The 20,791-nt window shown below is 33.6% G+C and overlaps 1 protein-coding gene across 1 annotated transcript; it reads right to left on the bottom strand.

Moving 5' to 3' along the window:
* Positions 1-3,094: 3,094 nt before the first annotated feature.
* LOC110457963 (N-acylethanolamine-hydrolyzing acid amidase-like) lies at positions 3,095-19,589 on the bottom strand. The gene is made up of 10 exons (XM_021509482.1): positions 19,384-19,589; positions 16,990-17,090; positions 16,371-16,440; positions 15,380-15,506; positions 14,117-14,207; positions 12,696-12,775; positions 11,667-11,839; positions 10,718-10,780; positions 8,335-8,430; positions 3,095-5,063 (listed from the first exon to the last, which is right to left on the bottom strand). The coding sequence occupies exons 1-10, from the start codon at positions 19,581-19,583 to the stop codon at positions 4,982-4,984; spliced, it is 1,083 nt and encodes a 360-aa protein (XP_021365157.1). The 5' UTR covers positions 19,584-19,589; the 3' UTR covers positions 3,095-4,981.
* Positions 19,590-20,791: the final 1,202 nt, after the last annotated feature.

Below are 20,791 nucleotides of genomic sequence, written 5' to 3'. Positions count from 1 at the left end.
TCAGGTTTTTGTTTAATATGAAAACAAGTGTACATTTGTATATTTACTTACAGGACTTGCCGCAATGAGCAAACTAAACACGGCAACGAGATCCCAAGTAATTAGGCTATTGACAGAACAGTCTGGCGAATAGATATCACGAGCCCCAAACACTGAAAGTTAATATTTTAATGGCACAAAGACTGTAAAATGTTGCACATATGCCTTGCGAAATCATTTTACGATCGTATGTTAACTGTTTCTGCTATAAATATATTCGCAAAATTCAGACAGAGTGTCATTTAGGACAAAACTTTACCTTCTTGGCATTTTGAAATCATAAGTATCATAAAATCATAAAATATAAGGAAAAGTGTCCAAACGGGAATGGAACCAAATAACTAAATATCTCGGAATCGGTACAACTTCCTCGAATTTTTAAGTCCGATTTCTTTTTGAGTTCATAGAAAAATGTGTTTGTATACAACATTGAGATGTCGGAGACTGTTACCATACAGTCATTTAAAAGGGCATAATCCTGTGTACTTAGAAAATGCCATGGAAGTGAGGATCACCAAAACCATTATCAAATCTATTGACGCAACCTCGATACTCCAGGGGTCACCCTCAGTTACGATTTCTGCACCTCTAGAATTTTTCATGACAAAATCGAAAGCCTCGAGACAAGAAGACAAGTTTGATCCTTTGATAAGTTTTGATGTACATCAAAAGAATCTCGCAACAGGGTAACGGTAATATTGACTGTCTTTGAAGTCGGGAGTCGCACCTCTGTAATGTTCAAAGGAAATGTATCGGCCTAGAAATTGGTCAAGTCTTTTTTTTTTTTACATGAGGCAATCCTTCAATTTGTAATGACATAGTCCAGGGTTGCAGAAAACGAAAGTGAGGGTAACCACTTGAGTATCGAGGATGCTATTGAGACATACCGTTGTTCTTACAGTACCATCGGCTCTAGTATGTGATGTTAGTAGAACGACAGCAAACTTCCAGATTCTACAAGGTCATTGAAGTCCACTTCATCAGAACATGAATGTCGTTTTCTTCTAAGAATGTTTCTAGCATCTGTGAATTATTTGGAAGACAACACAAGATTTGTAGTGAAACTTTGACCAGAAAGTCCCTCATTCTGAGCTTTGTTTGTTATATCGTGTCTGTAAAACCATAGTTGACGCGACTCGCTGAAGGGTCAGCCTCGGCTTCGACTAGTACAGGCCAGCCAACCACCATGTTATGTACGACTACTTAGCCCATTAAGGACTCTCACCAGTAGAGCTGAAGTTTAAAAGCTTGTATGACACTTTTAAGAATATATTCGCATCTTGATTTAATCGTATTCACTAATTTGGATATCCACTATGCATCATAAAGAATATTCCAGGTGTCCTCCAAAATCATCAAGTTGTTTGATCATGGAGTGAAGGCCTTTTAACAAATATTTATCCAATCCCTTAATAGTCCTACCATTTCATGATATATTCAAACATTCATTGATTGTAATGTTTCATTTCGTTCCAAATTCAAATACACCCTCGAGAGAAACTAGAAATATGTCAGAATGACATGAAAGTCACCCCTCATTCTGTATGATCATTTTCCGATAAATCATTGACCAAGCTACAACGGATATATTTCCACCTGTCAATCAAAATAGTAAACAATTACCAGGTGTAAAAACATACATGCTGTTCAGGTAGCCATGGCAACACAGGGAATTAATAGGAAAGCATGTCGCAAATATAACGTTATAGCGTTGACGACCTCGAATACGGGGAGATCTGCGCGCTGACACGGTCACCTGGCAACATTAAGTTTCTATTTTTTGCTATGAAATACACTTTTCCAAGTAGTTTTCTGATCGTCTGCAAATCCGACTGAATCGGTCATCGATATCGGCAGAATGTGTACTGTACACTAAAGGCAGTCACTCCGACGAGGACCGCCAACAGCCTAATTCGCAAGACATGAAGAACACCAAACAATTGTCAGCAATTCTCCTTCGAAAAGAAAAGATCGGAATGTATTTGGCTGTTTTGAACCCGTTGATATTTAATTTTCAAAGTCAAACACTTTTATCATTATCGGTTCAATTCGCATGGATGTCATTTGTAAATTCCTGCCGGTTAATAGTATCACGCAACTTCGACCCTCTGGGCTACACAAACTCGCTAACTTCGCCACTTTACCCGTGTCGTTTTGATACATTCCTACGCAGGGGCGGGTCCAGGTCATCATGAGGGCGTAATGGGCGTGCGTAATAAATCCGATGTAATTCTTCGTTATGTTTCCCAATACGTGGTATTTATCAATTCGCAACGTAACGTCCTGAAAAGTTCAGCCTACTTTACTCGAGTTTATTTATCCGATTCTATAGTATTATATGACTTTAACTTGCAGCTTTTCGTAATTGTTAAATTGGCAATGCAATCAGGGATTATTCAACGAAATTTAGCAGTTGTATTGCTATCTAAATCGGTCAAACGCAATTTATAATATGACAGTTTACCCCTTCGGGAACCTCAAAGGTGTTTGATTCATACTCGGAACATCTTTAGGTTAAATGTAATTCCCGTGGGGAATTTGGAACGCCTTTAGTTTTTATACTGTTCCTGTTTAAAAAGGAAATCGATATCTGAGTTATCCAAGAGCTTGTAATTATATATATAGCGTCTGGTATATTCCGACAGAAGCAAGATACACAACAGCCCTCCTAACAGGTCAAAATCTGGGACTGAAACCAAAATTAATGGTCCCCGCTGGGGTTCCCCCAGGGGTGACTTAAAATTAAACAAAACATGTACATGTGACATTATTTGATTTTATTACATTTCATAAAAATAAATCTATAGCATCATTAACAATGGATTATCAAAACAATAAATAATAAATAAAATTAATATCAAATTGGAATAATTAAGATATGTAAATCCATGCAATACTTTCATTGATACAAAATACTCTGTAGTAATTAAGGTCACACTAATCCATCTTTTCGTATTGCAGAGTTATTTGCTCTTGTGAACAGGTATTGATTGTTACGTCATTTGTTTGTGAGAATAACGTCATAAACTTGAGAATACGACGTAATTTTCTCACACAAACCAATGACGTAACAATCAATACCTGCTCACAAGAGAAGATAGCTCTGCAATACGCAAAGACGGAATAGATGGCTTCACATACAGTAGATCACATTATACCATGTTATGTGTCGGGGTATATGACACAACAGTATAGAGCAATATATGTATCATGGTATATTTCTCTTGAAAATCATAAAAACATTTCCCTGGAAAATCTATAATTTCCCGTAACCTGTGCCCATACAAAGTAGTGGAGAATAAATATCATTCATTTGCAGTGAGTTGTATTACACAGCTATTTATCACATGTAAATCACATTCCATTCAGGTAATAAACTGCTGATTTTTACCTGTTAAACACCATTTATTGATAAATATAAATGGAGCTATGATTCCCTTAAATACACAACGGTAAATCGCTTTGTCACTTCCCTAGATATGGATTAAGTATGTAATTGTTCTCAATTCTCTTACCCATATAAAACACAATTCATGTGTGTTTACAAAAGGTGGTCAAATGGGAGACAATACCAGTACAGTTGGCTTGCTCATTCGAATTCCCATCAGCATTGAATTACATATCATTTAATTGTGAGTATTTTTTAGTTTACTCTTTCACCACTGTGAAACATAATGGACTCATCCAGATCAATGCATGGAAGAGTTAACTAAAGTTACATAGGGGTGAAAGGGTTAACAGGTGATACAATACAGCAAACCAAAGAGATATAATCTGCTGAAGTGTTCATGATATCCCTGTTTGGAAATTTCCTATTTTGGCCACAGGTGCTCGGGTTCTGGAATATATGATATGTTATCGCACCCCACTAGATATCGCACCCGCTTATAGCAACATGTTTGTTGACCAATAACAAATTATTGTCTATATATATTGAATATTAACAAATCAAGAAAACATTATAATAAAAGACGAGACATGATAAAATTAAGGCACCTTTGAATAAGTAATACGCCACTTCATACTTGGTGACACATACCAACTTATGGATAATATGGTTGGTTTAATGTTTTCATAAATACCAGATATCAGTGATGCAAATATTGATATAGCATTAAACTTTAAAATATATAGAAAAGGAAATGTTAATACAATGAGACTGAACTTCCTCTATTGTAAAATCATGTCTTAATGGGCATTTAATTTTGTTCATTTTGCAGGAACACCTTCATCCAAAAATCTATACATGTATCATAAAATTTGGTTTCCATTGCACTTGTAAAATGAGTATCATAAGAAATATGTTCATGATGAATATCAAATTTTTAGGACCAACTTTTCACTGTTTTTATCTATCTGGACATAAACAACAGTGACAAATAGGTCTTTCAGATAGCATACAGACATGAACTTTGTACGTAGAGGTCATCAAATAGTAAATAGATTTTGTAGCAAATAGTTAACTCATTCACCACTGAAGACACATTTGAACTCTTCCAATTTAAAGGTTGGAATAGTTCATTATAAACTTTCAGGGGTGAATGTGTCAATGTGGTAAGTAGGGACTATGGAATTCATCTTGGTGAGTAAATATCAACTTACCCAGGTTCATAGAAGAGTTTATTTCTTGACTTAAGTATCTCCATTGCTAAATGTAAGAAAAATATCATTGCTAAATGTAAGAAAAATATCCTTAACCCTTTCACCACTGTAGACCATAATGAACTCATCCATATCAATGAATGGTTAATGTCTACTAAAGTTACATAGGGTTGAAAGGGTGAACTAATCTCCTTTACTGAAGCAATACTATTCAATGCGAACAAGGACGTCAAGGATTTCTTCTTATGTAAATGAAACAGGTGAATCAACGGCCTAATCAGTAGAAATAGTTGTGGTCAATACAGCTTTTCAATACATCGGTTAGTACACGTTACAATGATCAGTACACGTCTCCGTGTCGTATCCAGGCTTGCATGATCTGGGGCTGCGCAGCAGACATCACAACAGAATAGGTTGTGTGGCTGAAACAGAAAAATTTGATTCATCTTAAACAAGAATATCCTCACATCTACATTCCTGGATATGTGCCATAACAATACCACTTAATCAAGTATGTATTACAATGCTGTAGTATCCAAAGTTGACAACTATATGGTGACGTTTATGATTTATCTACCCAAGAACGATTATCTAATGAGTCTCGTGAGAAATTCATTTTAACAAAGTCAGCTTGTGATATTAAATTTTGGCTTGTACCCTCTTCAGTTTTCCCTCTTTTTCCTTATTTCTTGGGGAACAACTGTAGTTCTGTTACAGTATTTCACCTATTATCAAACCTTCAGCAATGAAATTCGAAAAAAAATATAAAGTGAGTGACAGCTTTGGAAACACTTCGAATAAGATAGCTGAAGATGTTTCTGACCCAAACAGCAGACACAATATTAAACACTAACTTGTTTCTGATTGGTACTGTAGACATGACATTAAACACTAACCTGTTTCTGATTGGTATTGCAGACATGACATTAAACACTTACCTGTTTCTGATTGGTACTGCAGACATGACATTAAAAACTAACCTGTTTCTGATTGGTACTGCAGACATGACATTAAACACTAAACTGTTTCTGATTGGTACTGCAGACATGACATTAAACACTTACTTGTTTAACACTTACTTGTTTCTGATTGGTACCATAGACATGACATTAAACACTAACCTGTTTCTGATTGGTACTGCAGACATGACATTAAACACTAATCTGTTTCTGATTGGTACCACAGACATGACATTAAACACCAACCTGTTTCTGATTGGTACTGCAGACAAGACATTAAACACTTACTTGTCTCTGATTGGTACCATAGACATGACATTAACACTTACTTGTTTCTGATTGGTACTGTAGACATGATGTTTAACACTTACTTGTTTCTGATTGGTACAGTAGACATGTAATGAAACACTTACTTGTTTCTGAATTAAACATAAACCTGTTTCTGATTGGTACTGCAGACATGTCATTAAACATTAACCTGTTTCTGATTTGTACTGCAAACATGACATTAAACACTAACCTGTTTCTGATTGGTACTACAGACATGACATTAAACACTAACCTGATTCTGATTGGTACCATACACATGACATTAAACACTTACCTATTTCTGATTAGTACCATAGACATGACATTAAACACTTTCTTGTTTCTGATTGGTACTGCAGACATGACCTTAAACACTAATCTGTTTCTGATTGGTACCACACACATGACATTAAACACCAACCTGTTTCTGATTGGTACTGCAGACAAGACATTAAACACTTACTTGTCTCTGATTGGTACCATAGACATGACATTAAACCCTTACTTGTTTCTGATTGGTACTGCAGACATGTCATTAAACACTAACCTGTTTCTGATTGGTACCTTAGACATGACATTAAACACTTACTTGTTTCTGATTGGTACAGTAGACATGTAATGAAACACTTACGGTACCATAGACATGACATTAAACATTAACCTGTTTCTGATTGGGACTGTAGACATGACATTAAACACTTACTTGGTTCTGCTTGGTACTGCAGACATGACATTAAACATTAAACTGTTTCTGATTGGTACTGCAGACATGTCATTAAACATTAACCTGTTTCTGATTGGTACTACAGACATGACATTAAACACTAACCTGTTTCTGATTGGTACCATAGACATGACATTAAACACTAACTTGTTTCTGATTGGTACTGTACACATGGCATTAAACACTAACCTGTTTCTGATTGGTACTGCAGACATGACATTCACCACTAACCTGTTTCTGATTGGTACTGTAGACATGACATTAAACATTAACCTGTTTCTGATTGGTACTGTACACATGACATTAACCACTAACCTGTTTCTGATTGTTACTGTAGACATGACATTAAACACTAACCTGTTTCTGACTGGTACCATAGACATGACATGAAACACTACCCTGTTTCTGATTGGTACTGCAGACATGACATTAAACACTAACCTGTTTCTGATTGGTACCATAGACATGACATTAAACACTAACCTGTTTCTGACTGGTGCCATAGACATGACATGAAACACTAACCTGTTTCTGATTGGTACTGCAGACATGACATTAACCACTAACCTGTTTCTGATTGGTACTGTAGACATGACATTAAACACTAACCTGTTTCTGATTGGTACCATAGACATGACATTAAACATTAACCTGTTTCTGATTGGTACTGTACACATGACATTAACCACTAACCTGTTTCTGATTGATACTGCAGACATGACATTAAACACTAACCTGTTTCTGATTGGTACCAAAGACATGACATTAAACACTTACTTGTTTCTAATTGGTACTGCTGACATGACATTAAACACTTACTTGTTTCTGATTGGTACTGCAGACATGACATTAAACACTAACCTGTTTCTGATTGGTACTGTAGACATGATGTTTAACACTTACTTGTTTCTGATTGGTACAGTAGACATGTAATGAAACACTTACTTGTTTCTGATTGGTACTGTAGACATGACATTAAACACTTACTTGTTTCTGATTGGTACTGTAGACATGACATTAAACACTTACTTGTTTCTGATTGGTACTGTAGACATGACATTAAACACTTACTTGTTTCTAATTGGTACTGTAGACATGACATTAAACACTTACTTGTTTCTAATTGGTACTGTAGACATGACATTAAACACTAACTTGTTTCTGATTGGTACTGTAGACATGACATTAAACACTTACTTGTTTCTGATTGGTACTGTAGACATGACATTAAACACTTACTTGTTTCTGATTGGTACTGTAGACATGACATTAAACACTTACTTGTTTCTAATTGGTACTGCAGACATGACATTAAACACTTACTTGTTTCTGATTGGTACTGCAGACATGACATTAAACACTAACCTGTTTCTGATTGGTACTGTAGACATGATGTTTAACACTTATTTGTTTCTGATTGGTACAGTAGACATGTAATGAAACACTTACTTGTTTCTGATTGGTACTGTAGACATGACATTAAACACTTACTTGTTTCTAATTGGTACTGTAGACATGACATTAAACACTTACTTGTTTCTAATTGGTACTGTAGACATGACATTAAACACTTACTTGTTTCTAATTGGTACTGTAGACATGACATTAAACACTTACTTGTTTCTGATTGGTACTGTAGACATGACATTAAACACTTACTTGTTTCTGATTAGTATTGTACACATGACATTAAACACTTACTTGTTTCTGATTGGTACTGTAGACATGACATTAAACAGGGTTGCTTTACTGATGTTTTTCTGTCCAAGGTTAGTCATAGCCTTGATAGCTGGGTCTCTATAAAACATGATGTAGGGTAACTATTGTAGCATAATTCTATATGACGTTTTATTATGTTTAAGCAATGGTATTATGTATTTTAATTCTATATTTGTAGATATTTAAGTAATGAAACTATTTGTTTATGTAGTGTAGTTAAATATAAGTAGTTTTATGATATTTTTGATGAATTATGTCTATGTAGTTTAATAAAATGTAGTGTTATTCTATAAATGTAGTGTTATTCTGTAAATGTAGTGTTATTCTATAAATGTAGTGTTATTGCATAAATGTAATGTTATTCCATAAATGTAGTGTTATTCTGTAAATGAAGTGTTATTCTATAATTGTAGTGTTATTGTATAAATGTAATGTTATTCTATAAATGTAGTGTTATTCTCTAAATGTTATGTTATTCTGTAAATGAAGTGTTATTATATAGTTGTTGTGTTATTCTATAAATGTAACATTATTCAATAAATGAAGTGTTATTCTATAAATGAAGTGCTATTCTATAAAAGAAATGTTATTCTATAAATGAAGTGTTATTCTGTAAATGAAGTGTTATTCTATCAATGAGGTGTTATTCTATTAATGTAATGTTATTCTGTAAATGTAGTATTATTCTATAAATGTAGTGTTATTCTATAAATGTAGTGTTATTATATAAATGTAATGTTATTGTGTAAATTAGTGTTATTCTATAAATGTAATGTTATTCTATAAATTTAATGTTATATAATAAATGTAGTGTTATTCTATAAATGTAGTGTTATTCCATAAATATAGTGTTATTCTATAAATGTGCTGTTTTTCTATAAATGTAGTGTTATTCTATAAATGTAATGTTATTCTATAAATGAAGTGTTACTCCATAAATTTTCATGTTATTCTGTTAATGTAGTGTTATTCCATAAATGTAGTATTATTCTATAAATGTAATGTTATTCTATAAATGTAGTGTTATTCCATAACTGTTATGTTATTCTATAAATGTAGTGTTATTCTGTAAATGTAGTGTTTTTCTATAAATGCAGTGTTATTCTATAAATGTAGTGTTATTCTATAAATTTAATGTTATATAATAAATGTAGTGTTATTCTATAAATGTAGTGTTATTCCATAAATATAGTGTTATTCTATAAATGTACTGTTATTCTATAAATGTAGTGTTATTCTATAAATGTAATGTTATTCTATAAATGAAGTGTTACTCCATAAATTTTCATGTTATTCTGTTAATGTAGTGTTATTCCATAAATGTATTCTATAAATGTAATGTTATTCTATAAATTTAATGTTATATAATAAATGTAGTGTTATTCTATAAATGTAGTGTTATTCCATAAATATAGTGTTATTCTATAAATGTACTGTTATTCTATAAATGTAGTGTTATTCTATAAATGTAGTGTTATTCCATAACTGTTATGTTATTCTATAAATGATATTCTATAAATGTAGTGTTATTCTGTAAATGTAGTGTTTTTCTATAAATGCAGTGTTATTCTATAAATGTAGTGTTAATTATTCCATAAATGTAATGTTATTCTGTAAATGTAGTTTCAGTATGTAAAAATTGTGCAATTTTGTGGATGTATGGCAATTATATATATGTAGTATAATAAATTATGTAATTATGTAATGGAATTATGTATATATGTGGACTATATATATAGTGTAATTATATGCGTAGTGTGATTCTGTATGTAGTGCAATTTTGAAAATGTAGTATAACTCTGTTTATGTTTTGTAAGTATATACATTATGCATATGTAATGTTATGTATATATATGCAGTTTGAGTATGTGTATATAGTGTAATTCTATATATTTAATGTAATGTTGTGCAATCAAAATATGTCATGTCATTCTGTAAGTGGTGTAATTCTGTAAATGTAGTGTTATTCTATAACAGTAGTGTAACTCTGTAACAGTAGTGTAATTTTGTAACAGTAGTGTAATTCTATATGTAGTATTAATCTGTATTGTATACCTACCTTGTTTGAAAATCAGTATTAAAATGAACTATTTGTCTTTGAAAACATCCTGTGACATAGGATTTTCTAAGGCAAGGATTTCGATGAAATACACATATTTCCTCTAAAGAGGAGGGTACTGCATCTAAAATTCTAAAGTTGCAAAGAAAATATGATAATCTAGGTATATGAACCTAGTATAGTGATTGCAAGTCCTGTAAAGAGATGTCGGTGCAGACATCTAGTTTTATCTATAACAATGTATTACTGGTAAGATTGAATAGATTTAACACGACATGTAGACATTGTAACACCGGGGATACTGACCTGCGGTCATCATCTGGGGGTGGACTGTTCCAGTGGTCGTAGTTTGTCTCCACCTCAAACCACCTGACAAAAAGTCACGAAAATATCCTTAAAATGTTTGTCAATCGATTAATGTTAACTCATTCACCCCTGAAGTTTCGTAATGAACTATTCCAACCTTTGAATTAGAAGGGTTCAAATGTGTCTTCAGGGGTGAATGTGTTAAGATACTTGTAATGGCGAACACATACTTCTGTGTATAGGTGACAATCTACAAATTACAGTAACACACATCAATATTTAGTGTCACAACTATCTTTTGACATGCAGGAATGTGAAAAATTTAGAATTATCTATTATCATAATATAGCCGTTTTTGTGCCAACTTCATATTAATAATATCAAAACAACAACTGTAACCCACTCTTATCCATATCCCAGAACACTTAAAGTTTGATGATTTCATTTGTGAAGTTTTCCTAAAGGTTGGATTACATTCAGCAAATAACTTTGCAAAAGAGCTTAAATCCCATACACATATAGCTAGAAATCCCATACACATATAGCTAGAATGAACAAAAATGAGAATAGGTGCACGATTTCAGCATCAAGTGATTATATCAGCAGAGTATAACAAAATTTGGAAAGGAAATGAAGAACATGATTTTGGCTATATGATAATTTTTTGAAGAGGCATAGAAAAAGGCACTTCAATACAATAAGGGAATACAAGGCCATATGGTAGTCTTGAATTGGTTAAATATAATTTTGTTTTTATTTTACAGCAATTATGAAACACATTATGTTTGCTTATATCAATCACTCTTGTTTGCCCAAAAGTTAGCATGCAGGGGTTCTTAACGTGGGGATGACACCAGATTACCTATAGAAATGCGACCTGACTGTCTTGATAAAATGCAAATGAGCAAAGGGTTTAAGTTTTACTTATAGCACACATGATTTTGCATACCTGTTTTTTGAAAGGTTGAGTGGCCAGATGTCAACTGGCTCCTCACGACCCTTAGTGATGATGACTCCCTCCCCAGGGTTAACGCCAGCCACGATGTGGTACACAGAAGCCATAGTAATGCTATAGGCCAGCTTGTTTACGGCTGCTTGGTAATTTGTACTCTCCTCCAGTGTCTGTATAGTAAATAACACAAATCAATATTTTGTCATTTAATATTCATATTCTATACATTAATCACACATCTCCTATTCCGTCTTTGCGTATTGCAGAGTTATCTTCTCTTTGGAGCAGGTATTGATTGTTTCGTCACTTGTTTGTGAGAGTAACATCATGAATTTTTGAGAAAATGACGTAATTATCTCGCACAAACGAATGTCGTAACAATCAATACCTGCTCCCAAGAGAAGATAACTCTGCAATACGCAAAGACGGAATATCAAGTATGCCATGTCATTATTCGCACAGAAAATTGGACTCAATGAACCTACCTGGTATTATTACATTGATTTCTCCAAGAATTTGGTTAGGGTAACCTTTGAGAAATGACCTCAACACCACAATATCCACACTTAATTAACACATAATTTCATACTTCAGAATATGTTATTTTTCATTAAATAAAACTTGGCACGACTAACTTTCATTATAATTATTACAAATAACTTTTGTTATAAAAATGGGAAAAGCATATATTGGAGACCAAATAAATATCTGGATAAAATTAATTTTAACAGGGAATCAAAAACTAGGAGTTCAGCTATAGGTGAATATAAACCTTATTTATTTAACAACAAATATGAAACAAGTTATTTCAACTTATATTAATCTCTCTTGTTGGCTCAGATTTGAGCACGCAGTGGGTCTTATATTTAATGTGGGAGGAAACCAGAGTACCCGGAGAAAACCCACATGGTCGGGAAGGTGACCCCATACTTCTTCACCTGCCTGACCACGGGTACTCCAGTTTCCTCCCCTTAGGTGAGAACTAGACATGTACTAATCTTGGTTAATTCAAGTAAGAATAATTACATCTCTGATAAGGAAGCTGACAGGAACAGCATCCCTCTGGAGTATCCCAACCAGGAAGTTCATCCAAAAGCTCCCGTCATCTGTCATTAAAACAGAAACACAAAATACCCTTAACAATAAACCATTTATTAGATGTCAAAATTTTGTGAGTTGAATCATGAACTGACAATTATTTTATATGTTTATAAATGTTAATTGATATACCAGGTAGTACTAATGTTATACACAAATGAGTATGAAGGTCCTTCAATAATTCTATCACCACACAGCTCCCGTAAGAACGGGGAATAAAATACATGTAAAACTGGACCTAGCAACCAGTAGTATTATATCATTTTTTTATTTTTCTAACATTTTTGTGTTTCATCAAACAGACAGACGGTTTCTGAGAAAAAAATAAAAATGTAACTGTTAACGCATTGACGTACAAACCATGATGACGGATGAAAGGTGATTGCAATAGGTCACCTGTTCTCAGGTGAAACAAAAAGTATACGACGCACCATTTAGTGCAGATATTGTGGTAAAGAAAGGAAAAAAGTATGTTGTGTATATTATATATGAGCCTATTTGATCTGTGACCCCTACTAGTCACCTTGACATGTTGGAGACTAGTATAGCAGGTTATATAAGTGGACTAAAACGTCAGTGATTATAAATTGATGACGTAGTGTTGATGAGAACGTCTTTAGCCGTACAAAATTCCCATACAAAGAAAAGGGCACATTTAACCTGAAGTCATGACATTGACATTGATTGCATAAACATGTAAAATGTTACCACAAAATGTTTTTTGGTGAAGTATATACATGTTTGTGAAGATCCATGAAATTCTCTTCGACCATACTGACATTTATAGTCCATAGAGAGGAAGCACACGTTTTACTTTTCCACCTATTTTAGTGAAATTTGCCTTGTACACAACACATAGCTTATGACGTTACTAAATATTTCATCATGGAGTTTCATAAATTCATCTTCGAATTGAACTTATATTTCAGACAAGGAAAGTAACATAGGTAATGACCTTTATTAATGACCTTGACCTTGTTGGTGGTGATACAGTGTGTATATGTTAAAAGTACTATTTCATAAAAAATGAAAACTTATATACAATACTTCTTAGCTCGCCACACAACCATGTCTCTATTCTGACATCATAAATTCTGTTTTCAGACATTAAAAATTACCTAGAACATCTATCACATAAGTTATCATGGAATGATATTTTGCAATATTCCGGACCCAGCTACACCTCATCTATATTCTATTATATAAATAATCACTTGCATCAGAATATCAGACTTTCACAAGATTTCGTATACCGATAAAAGATGTGATTTATCATTTAACACATCATCGCTTCCCGACAATGATTGATTCATTAACAGATACAAGATCCCAACACATGAAATATATACCTCTTTCGTCTGCAGTGATGGTAAATACCTTTGGCCTTTGTCCAGTCATTAGACCAATGTACCCAGCATAGGTGACTCCACTGTACACAGTCTAAAAACCAAACATATTCAACAGTATATATTTAAATTTATATATAAACTTTATTTATTTTACAACAATTATGAAACATGTTATTTCAACTTATATTAATCTCTCTCTCGTTGGCCCGGATGTTAGCGCGTGGGGGTCTTAATGTGGGAGGAAACCAGAGTACCAGGAGAAAACCCATGTGATCAGGCAGGTGACCCCATACTTTTTCACGCCCGATCGGGGAATCGAACCCTGGCCACCTTGGTGAAAGGCAAGTGTGATATCCACTGCACCACCCAACCACCCTTAACAACAGTCTTTAAAAGCACTTTCAAGGAAACAAATGCTTTTGGAGGCAATTTTTCAAAAATAAAAATAGTGTAACATTCTTCGACTAATGTTATGAAATCATTTTATTATCATTTTTTAAGGCACAAATCCCTGTTTAGATTGAAATATTATTGAAAACATTTACATTTTTTATATAAGTGGACAATAGGATACTCAAGTGGTTGTCATGAGCTTTTAATTGCTCATCTTGTAATGAACGAGTGAGACCCTTTAATGTACCTAATGACCAACTGTACAGTTTAGGTATCCATAATACATTTAACTACTGTAAAAGTAGATACGATCGCAGTGTTAAAGTGATCACATTTTCTGTATTGAGAAAATTAAATAGAACAAATAAAACAGAAATTATATAGATTTTAGAACCCTTGTCCACACGAACATTTCAAACACAGAAACCAGTTTGACGAGTCACAACGTGATCATTTTTACACACACTTTGAAAATACCCGAAACATTATTCAAAACATAAGCAGATTTTACATTTTTTCTGATACAGACTGTACCAAGGTAATACAAAGATGGATAAATGAAAAACTAAAATTTAATGCTAACAAGACTTTTAAGTCACTCTATCCTCCTAAAACTATTTCTTTACATTATTAATTCCAGTTATTTCTAAAAAAAACTTAAAAACCTAGTCCATTAAGACTATGATGATGTTCTAAACATGAAAATATTCTGCAGAAAGGCACTTATACTCAATAATATTTGGGTGGAGCAGTTTGAAATAATTGCTAAATTGGGGTCAAAAAAGTGTCTCCCTGACCCCTCCCCTTCTTCCCATATAGTTATTTATTTCTAGAGGAGCCTGTATGTACAACAATAGGTCAGAGACATACCTGATTGTTTCTTTGAAAGTCAATGAAGACTGTGATATTCCTTAGGAGATCAGTAAAACTAAAGTCCAGGTTTCGAGCGTGCCAGATCATGTTTTTGTCATCCTGCATTACAATACTGGTACAGAACCTGAACAGTTATGAAAAAGATTTACAATATGTGGTCGACTGGAACCTCACTGTCTTCATTGCTGCTAATTTTTTTCTGCTAATCATTCAGATATAATGTTTTAGGACAAATACATTCACCTTTACTTAATCGCATTAATTAAATTTGAGAAATTGGAATAATGGTTTTCCATTTTTCAACAATGGTTTGATTTAAACCAACCAAATGATTGGTCAACTTTCTACATGAATTGAAACTCTGTTACCCCTCAGATAAAATAGTAATACTGCCTCTTACAGCAATAAGTTTGCAAATACAGATAAATGTCCTATTACATTGAGCCCAAAACAAACATACTGTAAGTGTGTTTCATGTAACATGCCAAAGAGAAATAGGGTAGGGAGTTACACAAATACTGTTATTTCTATTTTATTTTTCATGGACCAATATGATGCTTTATATAAAATTTTACAATGCATTTCTACATATTGTAATGAACATTACACTGTCAAGAATTAGGTCAGACTCCCAGAACGGGAAGAAAGTACGTTAAATTGAGTGACTGTAAGCTTTGCCTGACAAATAAGTTAATCTTGGATACAAGTACAGGTTTGACCATATTTTATTGTCCTCAAAAACCATGGCTGTGCTGTCAATCATTTACTTAACCTCGGAGATGTTTGTTTTCACATAAATTAGAGAGGACCGCCATTCTTGTATTCAAATATATAGTGTGTTACATTAATATTCCTTAAGTCATCATGAATGTCTTGTCAAAGGAAGATATCTAGAGTTATCTAAGTCCGTGGTAATACTGATAAGCAGTTTGAAAAAAAAAAATAACAGATATTCACAAAAATTAAACAATTGACAATAAACACTTACGCTGACACGTCATACAGGAGGTTAGCCCCTACAATGTCGCCAAGATTCATATTTAGACTCTTAGCAATCCCTGTGAATGAAGACAAAACAGAGAAAAAACATTACAGTATTATTGTGAAATCTTACGGCACAGGCATGGATGTATTTTAGTTAACCATGTATGAAAGTACAGACATGTATTTATATAAGTCAGACATATCTTAAGGTACAAGTGTGGAATTATTTTAATGTTTAGCCCATCCCACAGTACAACCAAATCAGTGTATCTCATAGTCAATCATGTCTTACACAGAGTACAACAGAAACTAACTGTTTACTATATCTTACAATACAGCCATATTTTACATATATAGTTCAACAGTATTCAATTTACATCTTTTTAGGTACATAAAATGTACATTATATAGTACAACCAGATATGAATATATTGTTCAAGTCGCAGAACAGTGGTACAGAAAAGCACAACCAGATTGTATAGCTGATGGTATTGCACTTATTACACTTGTGTATCAATTTTTGTAATATCTTATGAAAATAACTTTGATGTGCGAATCACTACAGTCTTATTAGGAATCTATCTTTCCCTGAATATACCATACAAGGATCTCAAAATGCAAACCTCTCATTTCCTGAGCGTATGGACTTTTGATGTAGCTATCCAAATCTGCAGCAATGGCTTCTACCAAGGGTAACAACACTTCGGGCTCTGGCAGCATACCACTGTAACGTAATAACAACACACTCATACGTCGTGTAAGGATCCCTGTCCCACTGTCTGGTGGTTTTTTATCTATATACATTAACCTCCCCTTAACTTCTGATTGCATATAAATGGTGCACAGTTAGGCCAGGACACTTCCGTCGACCAGGTAGCTCAATCGGATAAAGCAATAAGTACAACAATCTGAGGTCCAGAGTTCAAATCCCAGTCAAGCCCCGCTAATTTTTTACACTCAAATCACTGTTGTCAAATATCTTTTGTTTATTTCATTTTTATCATTTTTCATAGAAGTTTCTCAAGATATGGTTTTCTTTTCAGAAATGATTTAGCAAAGCTAAACTCGTCATGAAGGAAAAAATCTGTTTCCATTACTTGGTTACAGTTCCTGGCAGTGGTACGGGGGTCCTTAAAATGATATGTAATCAATATATTCCCTGGAATATTAACTGTATCCCATCACTCTGTTCTAATTACATTATCAACTCTTATTTCAAATTTGAGACCTCCAAAATTCACAATAAAAGCTGCAATAGTTTGGGCTACATGCTCACATACAATAATCCAGACCAGATCTGCTACATTCTTTCTTCCTTACCCAGGGTAACTTCGAATACACACAGGACCATAACAAACCTGCTGTGGGCATAATTCACAGGTTGGATGCAAATTGTAACAGGTGTGAAAAAATGCCAGAATGTGATTTCAACCTGGGATAGTCAAACTCTTGGCATGATCTTATATTATCTCCTCTTGAAAATGAAAAAAAAAGGAACTTCTGCAATTCAATATTTTGCAATTACATATATGTTGGTCAACACCAAACGAATCCTATACCATGGTTGATGGTATATATGCCCAGATGTTTTCTCATGAGATGCTGGAGGGCCATGTTCTTCGCTGATGAATCTTGATTCGCTTTATTTTGAGTTATGATGGCTATCAACGTGTGTACCAGTAGTAAGACAAGTTACGTTTTAATTTTGAGCATGTAGAATCTCCCCAACGAAAAATTTCAAAAATTGGGCAAGTATGCAATGCCCTTATGAACTCTATGCAATCCAGAATCAGAGATACTATAGCTGTTCAAGGAGGACACACACAATAGCAGGGAATGGTTTCAAAAACTTGAAGGCGATTAGATCAGTTTTCAAGTTTTAAAAAAACCCACTCTATTTCATATTAAATATCATAATGCAAACACAACTTTTTTTATTAAGAAAATTAAATCAAAGTTTTATTTGAAATTTTTCTTCAAATTAAGGTTGTTTTTTTTTTTGGTTTTTTTTAATAATATTTCTGAATTTAAGATGCAGTTGTAATTATTCAAAAAAATGTTGTATTTGCATTATGTTAGTTAATAAGAAATAAAGATGAAAATAACTTTTAAAAACTTCAAAGAATCATCCATTAGGTTTTCATTTATTAACGCTTTGCTAATTAGCACTTTTTCGGTTAATTCTATTCATACTGATGGCATATTCTGCCATTGACTTTCGACATTTGAGTTACCTTATTGATATTGACAAAAAAAATAAAAGATGTCGACATATATTACCTATATAGATACCTTTGTGATAATTATCTGGGCAAAATTATACTATAGCAGAAAATAAAAAATATGTCGATATAATTTAATCGTTATTGCGTCACAATAATTATGTTGACATCTTTTAAAAATAGTGTTATCATAGGTAACTCGTAAGTCGAAAATTGATGACAGAAATAAAGTTAATATGCCACCATATACGGAACTTTTATTTCCTGTCACTGATTAAAAACTTGCAAGTTATATATGTCTACTTAAGTGAAAGATGCTGACTTATAAATCTAAGAAGTGATCGACAATATACACATATGATGACTAGCTATATTTGTACATTACACAGAAATCATTTACTTGATGTGTGATATGATCTCTGTATTGTCTACCACATTGTGACATTGGGGTTGGCATTTTTACCAAGAGTTAAATGACTAAACCACTAAAACATCTAATATATATAACTATAAACACTTCAGTTTTAATTGAAAGGTAACAAATTAAAGTAGTATGTGCCTGTGTGTCTTTCATCCCACAATGGCCACATGACAATGAACAGATCAATGACATTCAATGGCTGTTCAATGACATCGACCACGACACAGGTGCATGCATGACATTAATTATTTTGGGGATTATGATATGACAGGTGGCGTGTTTACTTCCTTTCTATGGCTATATAAAAGTGTCACTACTTGCCATATCATAAACAACAATAAAATAGTCTGATTTAGCAAAAGGTGCCTGGTTACCCGATGACTTGACGGAACTTCGGGATTAAGTCCACATATGGTTGTTTTGTTACCACGTGTGTCCATCTCTGGTCCGCTGGTAGATCAAGATTGACCACAAACTTTTCTGGTGGTGAATCAAAAGACGACAAAATCCCCGTCACTGATGTAACAGCGACCAGGAAGACAAGCCATGTTTTGACAGCCATTTTGCTTGTCATGTGACACACAACAGTCAGATCATGTGATCGAAGTTCCCCGGGTAAACTGGGGCGGCCATAGGCCAGGGGCCCTAGTTCCCGGGCAACACCCTCTTTTCTGTGTCCAAAAATAATCTGGACCAAGGTTATTGAAGATTTTCCTCTATTTCATCTGGGATTTCCTTCCAATATCAACCATTCATTGGACTACATTCGTGTATGTTCTAGGCCCGATGGTTTAATTTTGGTGTTTATTTCTATTATCTGGGACCATTTATATCGATAATAAAAGAAAAAAAATACGATCGGACCTAGAAGCCACAGGGACCTGAGAATTGTTGGACCTAAACTAAGGTGTTCTGATGTAACCTTAGTTTAGGTCCAAATATAGCTGTAACAAATGCTCAGGTCCCTGTGCTAGAAGCTACAGTTCCCGCAGCTAATGATAGATCGATATACCTGTATTTTCACCTGTGGTTTCAAGTACACATGGTAACCACTGTCCAGGAGTGTTTTTTTACACCAATTAAAAATAAATTTCAAAAATTTCAAAGACAATGAAGCACACTCCTTAGCTTCACGTCATCAGATATGTTAGCATAAAAGCTTGGCGTGTGCATGTTTTTCATAAGAATTGTTTTTAATATACATAACTTATTACTTGTAAGGGTGTTGACCTGTTTCAATAAAAGACAAACAGTTAAATCATAATTCATATTTATGACAAAATAAATTAACATTAAATTGCCAAAATGCTCGCCTAATCTATATGTCAAATTCAAACTCAATTTCTTAAACGATAAGCAAACTTTAATAGAGACCAGTGATAAAGTAACAAAAGTTGTTGTCTTCAGGAAGGGTGGCATTGTTAAGCCATGTGAAAAATGGTTATATAATGATGTATATATTGAAGTAGTTCATTACTTTACTTATTTATGAACTTTTTTTAGTTATAAATTAATGGTTCCTTTTTATAAACTCAGAAAAAAATCGGTGAACAAGGTAAAAAAATAAATCTGTTTTGGATTATTTAAAAGTATTAAACACCATTATTTTAATGTTGAAACTCTGTTATCACTGTTTGATACTTACAGGAGCTTGTTACACCCTGTATCAGCCGTCACGATCACTGCGGTCGGAGTCAGAATCTTTGTCCCAAAATCTCGTACTGCGACCTACGGAAACAGGTGCTTTGGGAGGGTTTCGGCTACGTTGTGGAATAGCATACC

The sequence above is a fragment of the Mizuhopecten yessoensis genome, unplaced genomic scaffold (assembly GCF_002113885.1).
Source record: "Mizuhopecten yessoensis strain PY_sf001 unplaced genomic scaffold, ASM211388v2 scaffold9385, whole genome shotgun sequence".
NCBI lineage: Eukaryota > Metazoa > Mollusca > Bivalvia > Pectinida > Pectinidae > Mizuhopecten > Mizuhopecten yessoensis.
The sequence above is the reverse complement of the archived record's forward strand: the minus strand, read 5'-3'. Positions and strand labels throughout refer to the sequence as shown.